This window comes from Orcinus orca, chromosome 11 (assembly GCF_937001465.1).
Source record: "Orcinus orca chromosome 11, mOrcOrc1.1, whole genome shotgun sequence".
Classification (NCBI taxonomy): Eukaryota; Metazoa; Chordata; class Mammalia; order Artiodactyla; family Delphinidae; genus Orcinus; species Orcinus orca.
The window spans coordinates 95,194,748-95,206,284 of record NC_064569.1 but is presented as its reverse complement, the minus strand read 5'-3'; the positions used below and the strand labels follow the sequence as shown (position 1 = coordinate 95,206,284).

At 41.7% G+C, this 11,537-nt stretch overlaps 1 protein-coding gene across 2 annotated transcripts in view; it reads right to left on the bottom strand.

Moving 5' to 3' along the window:
- Positions 1 to 7,549: 7,549 nt before the first annotated feature.
- Positions 7,550 to 11,537, bottom strand: part of XPNPEP3 (X-prolyl aminopeptidase 3) — a 60,211-nt gene continuing 56,223 nt past the window's right edge. For both annotated transcript variants that reach the window (XM_004279518.4, XM_033405112.2), the window contains one exon: positions 7,550 to 11,433. In XM_004279518.4, the coding sequence (XP_004279566.1) occupies positions 11,267 to 11,433 (167 nt within the window). In that variant the 3' untranslated portion in view covers positions 7,550 to 11,266. The remainder of the gene's footprint in view (positions 11,434 to 11,537) is intronic.

The following is an 11,537-nucleotide window of genomic DNA, read 5'->3' as shown; positions in this document are numbered from 1 at the left end:
ATCTGTCCTCACCCTTTGCCTAATTCGCTCTGGTCAGGAGCTACACGTGGATAGTCATCCTTGGGCAATACAAAGGATATCTGCATAATCTTCTCTCAAGCTCAGAATCAACATTTTAAAGTTAAGAATGATCGTGTCATTCGAAGAGTTTGGGGATAATTTGGGGAGGGACAATTTTTTTTTTGATTAAAAAAATTTTTATTTAGGCATAATTGACATTATACTAGCTTCAGGTATACAACATAATGATTTGATATTTGTATATATCATGAAATGATCAGCACAATAAGTCTACTTAACATCTGGGATTATATATATATATATATATATTTTTTTTTTTTTGCGGTACGCGGGCCTCTCACTGCTGTGGTCTCCGGACGTGCAGGCTCAGCGGCCATGGCTCACGGGCCTAGCCGCTCCGCAGCATGTGGGATCTTCCCGGACCGGGGCACGAACCCGTGTCCCCTGCATCGGCAGGAGGACTCTCAACCACTGCGCCACCAGGGAAGCCCTGGGATTATAATTTTAATGTTGAATTTTTACTGGCACAATTCATAGAATAAGAAATCATTCTTAGTGCCACCATGCTTTTTTTTAAATTGTTTTCACTTATTTTTTATTGAATTATAATTAACATACGAGATTATATTAGAATCAGGTGTACAACATAGTGATTCAATATTTTTATACATTATGAAATGATTACAATAAGTCACTGTCACCATACACACTCCTTACAATATTACTGACTATATTCCCTGTGTATACAGTACATAGTTTGTAACTCTTTTTTTTAAATTAATTTTTATTGGAGTATAGTTGCTTTATGGGGGACAATTTTTTATAAGTAATATATTGGATGGGGCTGGCTGGGATTGCAGCTAGACTTTTTATATTAATTCCTATGAAAATAATTCCCCCTTTTCTATAACTTGGAGTTTTCTTGGAATGTAATCTTAACATAAAATGATACCATTCCATAAAAAAATTCCAAAGTAAAAGATAAATGAGTTGAGGATTGTTTTTAATCCTCTCCATGTACATATTAAAACAAGTAATTGAAGTCTCTCAGAAAACACCTTTCGGTTGTACATTAGTTTATCAGGGTGTGTTTTGGTTGTCCAGAAATGATTTAGGTAAATATGATCAAAGTGGTTGCCCAGGATTGGAATCAGACGTAAGATGGATTCTAGATGGTCCAGAACCAAAAGTTGGGAAGAAAATGGAGAAGGAACTCAATCAAGAATATACTCTGGTGGGACTTCCCTGGTGGCGCAGTGGTTAAGCATCCACTTGCCAACGCAGGGCACACGGGTTCGAGCCCTGGTCTGGGAAGATCCCACATGGCACGGAGCAACTAAGCCCGTGCTCCACAACTACTGAGCCTGCGCTCTAGAGCCCGTGAGCCACAACTACTGACCCCACGTGCCACAACTACTGAAGCCTGTGTGCCTAGGGCCTGTGCTCTGCAACAAAGAGAAGCCACCACAATGAGAAGCCCACGCACTGCAACGAAGAGTAGCCCCTGCTCACCACAACTAGCAAAAGTCCACGTGCAGCAACAAAGACCCAATGCAGCCAAAAATAAATAAATAAATAAAATTAATTTTTTTAAAAAAGAACATATTTTGGGGACTTCCCTGGTAGTCCAGTGGCTAAGACTCCATGCTCCCAATGCAGGGGTCCCGGGTTCGACCCCTGGTCAGGGAACTAGATCCCACATGCTGCAACTAAGAGTTCGTGTGCTACAACTAAAGACCCCCGCATGCCCACAACTAAAAAAAAAAAAAAAAAAAAAAGATCCCGCATGCCGCAACGAAGATCCTGTGTGCCACAACTAAAACCCGGTGCAGCCAAAATAGATAAATAAATATTAAAAAATAAGAATGTATTTCATTTTCAGTGTGACCTTGTGCAAGTTACAAGGTGTGTTATATCAATTAGCAACTTGATGTAAAACAATAAAATGGCAGAAAAGCCGGTAATTTTTGGAAAGAATGGTATCAAACTTAGTCATTTTGTTGGAAGAAGGTTTATACACTGTGTAACTTAGCTATTTGTACGCTCATAAAAATCACAAAATCTGTTTGCCTTCAGGTCTATTCCTTGCCCTTTCCCTGTGTCGCTTCATGTCATTAGGTGGGGGCGGCCCTGACCTAGAGAGGTCAGCGTCAGCTGGCCTTTGGCTTGGCCAGTGGGATGCACTGGCTGGAGAGGAGAGGATGGTGTAAAAGGACAGTCAGTGGATGTCCCTCCCTCTCTTGGCCTTGGGCGGCATCTCTGGAAGCAGCTGAGTCTGAGATCTCAGCTCCTGTCAGCAGGCAGGCCTTCTGTGGCCCAGCTTCTGCAGTTGACCTGGCTCCTGGTCTAGAGAAACTCCACTTACTTCTCTCCTCCTCCAGCCTGGAGGTAGTGTCTTCCTGTTGTTGCTAATCTTTAGGATGCCTCACCATCCCATCTGGCTGCTCTTTCAGTTCCTGTGAGACCAATTCTGGATGTTACATTTTCTGTTTAAATATTTAGAGTAGCTTGTTTTCCTGACTGGAGTCTGACTGATAACATATGTCCCTAAGCCTTTAGTGGTTAAGTATTATGATAATGAATAATAATCCTTTTGTCACCCTGGTTGGTTTCAGAGTAGTAGTACCTGCTTAGTAGAGAATCTGTTGATTCACTCAAGAAATGTAACTACGAAATGGAGCAACAGGGAACTCCCTGGTGGTCCAGTGGTTAGGACTCCACGCTTTCAGTGCCACGGGCCTGGGTTCAATATCTGGTCAGGGAACTTCCCTGCAGTGGAAGCACAGAGTCTTAACCACTGGACTGCCAGGGAAGTCCCTGATTTAGCATTTTATTAATTCTTATTTTAAATACTTAAATACTGTCAACCTCAGTTTGCCTTTAGCCCTCCTCTTCCCTTTGCCCACAAGCTAATATAGTTGAAAAACTTTAATTGTGGTAAAATATACATAAATGTTACCATTTTAACCATTTTGGGGGGCTTAGTCTCATTTTTTTTTTTTTTTTTTTTTTTTTGCGGTACTCGGGCCTCTCACTGTTGTGGCCTCTCCCGTTGCAGAGCACAGGCTCCAGACGCGCAGTCTCAGCGGCCATGGCTCACGGGCCCAGCCACTCCGTGGCATGTGGGATCCTCCCTGACCGGGGCACGAACCCGTGTCCCCTCCATCGGCAGGCGGACTCTCAACCACTGCGCCACCAGGGAAGCCCATTTTAACCATTTTTAGGTGTACATTTCAGTGACATTAAGCACACTCACATTGTTGTACAACCATCACCACCATTCATCTCCAGAACTTTATCATTTTCCCGGATTAAAATTGTTCCCCTTGTACAATGACTCCCCTACCCTCCCTCCCCTGGACTCTGGAAACCACTATCATTTCACTTTCTATCTCTATGAATGACTCCTCTGGCACCTCATATAAGTGGAATCATAGAATATTGGTCCTTTTGTACCTGGCTTATTTCACTTAGCACAATGTCTTACAGGTTAATCCATGTTGTAGCATGTATCAGAATTTCATTCCATTTTAAAGTTGAATAATATTTCATTGTATGGCTTTGCCCCATCTTTGTTTATCCATTTATCCATTGGTGGACATTTGGGTTGTTTCCATCTTTTGGCTTTTGTGAATAATGTTGCTATGAATGTGGGTGTACAAATATCTGTTTGAGTCCCTGCTTTCAATTCTTTTGAGTATATGCTCAGAAGTGGAATTGCTGGATCAAATGATAACTGTTTAATTTTTTGAGGAACAACCATACTCATGTTTTTGTCAAAAGCTACTCTATCAGGCTTCTGCAGGTGGACTCTGAGCCTGCTCTAACTACTTTATGAAATGTCAAGTACAATTTATTATGCATAGCAATCTCTATAGTAAAGTAGAATCATTCACATATAACATATAGTACACTGCCCAGATTATAATCAGTGCAGGAGTTAGCTATAGTTCATTAGAGATTTTAATCCATGTAACATGAAGATAAGCATAACCAAACACCGATCAATGAAATACTAAATAACTTTTTTCAAGATGACTATTTTTATAAACATTTTTGGTATACCATTGTAGGCTTCCCAATCTCAAGGCTGCTAGGAAAAGAAAGACAGCATTTAGTGGCAACTATCCAGAACCACTGAGCTTTAAAAACTGGAAATTTGAATCAATATTTACATAGTGCCACACATTTTTATGTCCAAGGTAAGTAAGCTCTAGTCAGCATGATTCTAGATTTTATAATCCTAAATTAAATACCTTAAGTGATGTGCCTTGAAATTAGTATGCTGGGAGATACTGGTCCCTCCTGTCCTTAAGATGGCCAGATGGATGGAGCTTGGAGGAGCCAGAGCCCCCTTACCTATCACCGTATCACCATGAGCTGTGGACTCACTGAAATATGGCCAAGAGGGGTGCTACCACCTGGTCATATTCAGCATGACCACCTGGCCCAGCTCAGCAGCAGGTGTTGAGTATGCTGCTGTTCATCAAAGACAAGGGAGCCATGGAGTCACTGCAGCAGTTGGTGTTTCAGGTGCCAATGCCTAAGTTGCTGCTGGCCAAGGGTGTCATGGGGGTGAAGACTGGGCCAGTGCTCCTTGCAGGTGCAGCTCTCGACAGCCCCGCCCTCTGCTTCACATATACTGGACACCTCTGACCTCTGTGGTCAAAGGTATAGGCAGGATGACTGTTCCAAAAATGCACATACGTTCTGTGAATTATAGCTTAACTTGAAATATTTGATGGAAATGATTTCGATTTGATTGGAAATCCACATTATAAGAAATTTTACATTGGGACTTCACCGGCGGTCCAGTGGTTAAGACTCCACGCTTCCAACGTAGGGGGCGTGGGTTCGATCCCTGGTCAGGGAACAAGGATCCCACATGCCGCCAGGGGAGGCCAAAAAAAAAAAAAATTTCACATTGCATTTGTCAACGAAAGGGAGTTATTAGAGTCTTTGAAATTTAGTTTCAATTGTAAATTATTGAAATTTAATTCATATACCATAAAATTCCCCTTAAAAGTGTACCAATGTTTTTTAGTATACTCACAGAGTTGTGCAGCTACCACCACTAATTCCAAAACATCTTCATCACCTAAAAAAGAAAGCATACCTGTAAGCTGTCACTCCATTTCCTCCTGCCTTCAGCCCTTTGCAACCACTAATCTACTTTGTCTCCATGGATGTGCCTATCCTGGACATTTCATGTAAACGGAATCATAGAATATGCGCCTTTTGTGCCTGGCTTCTTTCACTTAGAATGTTTTCAAGGTTCTTTCATGTTGTGGCCTGTATCAGTGCTTTGTTCCTTTTTATGGCTGAATATTTCATTGTATGAATAGACCACGTTTCATACATTCATCTGCTGATGGATGTACGTTTCATTTATCCATTCATCAGTTCAATTACACATTTTAAAAAGTTATTTTATTTTTAAAAAAGATTTATTATTTATTTATTTTATTCATTTTTGGCTGCACTGGTCTTAGTTGTGGCACGCAGGCTCTTCGTTGTGGTCCGTTGGCTTCTCTCTAGTTGTGGCGCATGGGCTTCTCTCTAGTTGTGGCGCACAGGCTCCAGGGCATGTGGGCTCTAGTTTGTGGCACGCGGGCTCTAGTTGAGGCACGCTGGCTTAGTTGCCCCGCAGTATGTGGGATCTTAGTTCCCTGACCAGGGATTAAACCTGCATCCCCTGCATTGCAAGGTGGATTCTTTACCACTGGACCACCAGGGAAGTCCCCAGTTACACATTTTTGAATGATCATAAAAATGGTTTTAAATTTCTTGTCACCTACTTGTACAGTTTCTTGTAAATGGTGATTATGAAGAATCTGAAGACAATATCACTACAAAGTTTGGATCAGGAATTGTGTGCAGGTGCTTCAGCCTGTTATCAAAAAGTCATGTTTCCAAAGGAAGCTAAGTCTTTTATTGACATTTTAAAATTCATCTTTTGGAAGTGTTATACAAATTTAAAATTCCTGTAAAACTTTGCACGAATTTGTGGTTATAATTATATAAAGGGTATGTAATTAATTTTCTTCTCTAAGTCACATGTACACATTTCTAAGTCCCCTTAAGTTTGTTCCATTGTGCCATATAAAAAATATCTTTTTATGTGTTCCAGGCTGTGAAAAATGTTGGAGAGCTGGGCTTCCCTGGTGGCTCAGTGGTTGAGAATCCACCTGCTAATGCAGGGGACACGGGTTCGAGCCCTGGTCTGGGAAGATCCCACATGCCGCGGAGCAACTAGGCCTGGGAGCCACAACTACTGAGCCTGCACGTCTGGAGCCTGTGCTCCGCAACAAGAGAGGAGGCCGTGATAATGAGAGGCCCGTGCACCACAATGAGGAGTGGCCCCCGCCTGCCACAACTAGAGAAAGCCCTCGCACAGAAACGAAGACCCAACACAGCCCTAGATAAATAAATAAATAAATAAATAAATTTTAAAAATAAATAAATAAATACTCCTGTTCTCTGTTTAAAAAAAAAAAAAAAATGTTGGAGAGCACACCTTAGAGAGCCCCAGATTTTAAAGAGGATTCCTAATAGTAAGAGATGCTTGGGGACTTCCGCATTGGCGCAGTGGTTAAGAATCTGCCTGCCAATGCAGGGGACACGGGTTCAAGCCCTGGTCCGGGAAGATCTCACGTGCCACGGAGCAACTAAGCCCCTGCGCCACAACTACTGGCCTGCGCTCTAGAGCCCGTGAGCCACAACTACTGAGTCTGTGAGCCGCAACTACTGAAGCCCACGCGCCTAGAGCCCGTGCTCCACAACGAGAAGCCACCGCAGTGAGAAGCCCGCACACCGCAACAAAGAGTCGCCCCCGTTCGCCGCAACTAGAGAAAGCCAGCGCGCAGCAATGAAGACCCAACACAGCCAAACAAACAAACAAATAAATAAAGAGATGCCTACACTTAGGATTCTTTATATGGCTTGCTGAGAAAGTTTACATATTTAAAATTTTGCAAAATTTGCCCTTCATAAAATGCTCATGGCTATAGTGCAATGTCTTGAGTTCTACAGGGGCTGTCCGCAGACCTGTGTGTCAGTTTTGTGGAGAGTCAGCCTTTTTTCCCCCAGCTTCCTTGAGCTGTAACTGACAAAACTGTAAGATATTTAAAGTGTACACGGTGATGATTTGACACACGTATACATTGTGAAAAGATGTCCCTCATCTAGTTAATTAACACATCTATCAACTCATATATTTATCTTTTTTTTTTTTGGTGAGAACATTTAAGTTCTATTCTCTTAGCAAATTTCAATTATAAAATACAATGTTATCAAGTATATTCACCATGTTAATACGTTTGATCCTTGAGTCAATCTAATCCATTGGTTTTCCCCCTTCTATGACTGCTAAGATTATCTCGTTTGCTATCATGATTTTGTGACAGTAGTTAATGAATACTCTGTAAAATAAAATACTTTGTAAAACAAACTGTTGTCACATTTAAAGCTATAAACTCTAGATTTGAAAATAACACACACATACATGCACAAACCAAACACTCTTACATCGTTTTATAGTTTATTTTTAAAATGACAGTAACAAATGGCCTTCCCTTGTTGGGAAATGACATATCTACTTTCAGTCAATAGGGCCTTAAAAAGTAACAGCATTTTGTCCAAATTGAACTTATATAATTGCACAAAAGTCATACAAAGCATTAAGAAATGCTCACAAAGACTGCAGTTCTCTCAGCTTCTAATGAAGCACACCCCAGGAGGCCCTGGTTTCAGTGGGGATCCCTGATCTGAATAATACTGATGCTTACCCCAAGTTCCTCAGTGACACATAGGCAGAGGTGAAAGGAGCCAGGAAGACAAACGTGCTTTGTGACAGTGGAATTCTGCTCTAGAATTAGGGTTTAATGATGTATTCATCTTCTCATATTAGGATTATTAAACACTTCAGCTTGAAGTTTATTTGTCCAGGCTTAAAACTTAACCCTATCAGCTTAAGTTTTGGGATACAGATCCCACTTCAGGAAACTAAAATTAAAAACAAACAAACAAACAAAAACCACACAGTAAAAACCTCTTCCAAGCAAGATCCCTTATGCTGCCACCATCCTGGGCCCTCATTTAGTTTCTAACATACAAACACAAATAAGTTACATTATTATTGATCATATGCCAGTTGAGGGATGGTAGACAGAGTCTCACTCAAATCCCAACTCTTGTTTTACTGACAGCAGTTACTGGAAACACTGTGTTACAAAGGACTCTGGGGTCACAGGTGGAACTGGTGGGACAGCCACTATGCTGTACATGTGATGTGACATGGACACAGGACAGGGAGAGGCAGCACTCATGCATCATATTTGCATTCCTTCTATTATTAAGAAAGCTAAGGAGGATGCTGGTTATGTATGTTTTGAAAAACAACAAAGCCCAAGTTTTCGATTTTAATGTCTTTATCCGGGGATAAATGTCTTTATCCGGGGATTTAACTTATTTTATGGATCTTAAACCCAATTAAGATATAATGTCTATAGTAGGAGTTTTCCTTTTCTGACCTTACAAAAATTAATAAAAAAGATAACAATATTTTGAAAGAAGACACACAAAGAGAACTTTAAGTCACCATAAGAAGTACCTTCCTAACTTGGGTATGACTATGGGAAGAGGAGAGTTGTTATTCTATTTCTACTGCTGTGTTTCAAATAAAAAACACAGTCCCAGTTTAATTATAGAGAAAAATAACAATTCCTGAAATAAAACCATAAAAGTATGCAGCAGAGGCCATCTAAATATACTTTTTTTTTTTTGCAGTACGCAGGCCTCTCACTGTTGTGGCCTCTGCCGTTGTGGAGCACAGGCTCCGGATGCACAGGCTCAGCAGCCATGGCTCACGGGCCTAGCTGCTCTGCCGCATGTGGGATCTTCCCAGACCGGGACACGAACCTGTGTCCCCTGCATCGGCAGGCGGACTCTCAACCACTGCGCCACCAGGGAAGCCCTAGATATACTTCTTGCCTTTAGATTATTGTTAATATTTTAGCTGTATCTCTTCAATTCAGGGAGAAAAATTTCAGTGTGACATTTGAAGCATTTTTTAAAAATTAAGGTTTTCATTAGGAGAGCTTGGTGTGTATATATATGAAGTATTTATTATACTGAAACAAGGAGGGAAATGTGGGGCATGTCTGTGGTAAGGCTAAGAATTAATGAGATTCCGGCACTGTGCACAATTATCTGCTCAACCAATCCTGAACAGATCAGACAGTCCCTAAACCGCTGCTCTGAGATGTACACTGTGTCACTTCTTGAAGGTTCTGATAGTCTGATGCAAATGTTAGCTGCTGTGGTTAATCGGGGACTCAAAGGACAATATGCCTGGGTCAGGGACTATAAATCACCAGAAGAATTCCACAACGGCCGTTCTACGTGTGACTTGCAACACCTGTAGAACTTGCCAGGAGTCCAGCTGGAAGAAGTCTGTTTCATGTCCAAGTAGGCTGCTATTCATAAAATCCGCCTAAGCTTTTAGCTAGAAAGTTGAAGACTACAGAAAATGATTTATAGGAAGAAAAGGAAATTCCTTATTCCAGGATTGTAAGTGAACAAAGGTAACCCAATTCCACAAAAAGGTTGTTGAGGCCATACAGGCCAAGGGAGTGAGAAGCCAGAGTTGTGGGTTTCTTTTTAGTCCCCTCTTAGAAAGTAACAAGCACAGGACTGAGAAGTTGGAGAGGGGTGAGGAAGGCAGGTGCAGGGATGATGACTCCAGCTGTGCAGCCATCCATTCCCACAGCTGCTGAGCACAGCCAAGCATTTGCGGGTGAGCACTGTCAGGACACAATTTGTATCACTTTGGTCGCTAACATTATCTTTGTCTCCTGATGAAGTCACTGCCTGTCTGCTCTGGGCTCTGTACCTTGGGTTTTTCTGACAAGATGGGCAAACCTCTAGCACTGCAAGGAGTGTTAATCTCCTAGCCTGTTCTTCCCTAATGCAAATATTTTCTTAAAATTTTTCGAATTTATGTTCTAATAATCAGCATGTTTTATACATCTTGAGCTCATATGCAGGTTTAAAGGAGGTGAACACACTAGTTCTTAAAGCTTTCCCCTATGATAGGAGCTCCCAAATAACCTATCTGCAGCAGTCTAGCCCTGTTCACTTCACAAACTGAGTATTATATAATTGCATCCAACACTGTGTTGAGGAAAACATGAGTCTTTACCATTGTCCTTCCAGTGCTAACGTCCAAGGAAGGAAAGGATCACAGGGTGTTTACAGGTACTGAGCGGGTTGCGTATTTTGTTTTTATTGGCACTAGAGGAAATCACAGAATAATAACTGCGGTGTCTCTCTGAATACTGGGTGCCATTCCTCTGACTTTAATAGGGTAAGTAGAGGATCTGCCCTTGGCCAGGGAAGCAGCTTCAAGGGTGTGCTGAGGGTCAATGCATTAAGAATCTATAAAGAAAGCATGGATGTCTGGGAAAGGAATCAACTTTAGACTGAGAACAGACGGATGGCGGTCTGGATCTACAGCAGACACACATACTTTTCTTTCTCTTTCATTTCCTTCCTTATCAAGAATCTAAACACCTTCCAGGTCCCAGGTAACCAAATAGCAAGAAAGGCTCAAAAATGTTTTGTTCGATAGCTAGTGTTGCTGGAATCTGGACTGTGGCTGAATGGTGTGACTGTAGGACACCAGTGCCCTGAGGGCTCACATGGCTCTGGTAGATACATGGGCTCCTGGATAGGTAGGCAGGTGTTATGGAAGGTATGTACTGGCCACCCACAATCACTGATGGGTGGTTTTCAGTGTAGGGAAAGACCTTGGTGATTGGCTCAAAATATATAAGCATTACACAAAAATCTTATGATATTAGGTAGATCTCAGGAAAAGTGCAGAGGGGAAGGACCTGGAGAGAAGCAGAGAATTTTCTCCATGTGCTAACTGGGATGCGTGGACATATGTAACCAAGATCTTTCTTTACATCTGAAAACTAAACTTGTCTGAGTCATTAATTCTACAGAATTAATGTTACTAAAGTTGCAGTAACATACAATCCCAAAACTCAATTTCCCAGATTTCTAGCTACATAAAACAAGAAAAGACCACATACACAACTACATACACTCATATAGCTGCTGCACTCCCCAGTGGAACACGTGTATAAATGTCCACACAGAGACCCCCAGAAAGCACACGTGCACAGAGGCCAACGTCCACCCCTTCTGAACCTAAGATGCATGTGGGCCACACTGAGGGTCAAGAGGCCCTATTGCATATCTGTTCGATGTCATTCATCTCTTTGGGACAATCTGCAGAAAGGATGAGAGGTGAGTCCTCTGTTACCACTACATCATCCTCAATTCGTACACCAAGACCACGGAACCTCTCAGGGGCGTCTTTGTCATCCTCCGGAATATAAATACCTGAGAAGTAGAAAAAAGAATCAGAACATTCTATTCATAAATGGCAGTAACTGGATGATTTGGGGCAAGTAAGTTAACCTCTATAAAGTTGGGATCCTAACAGT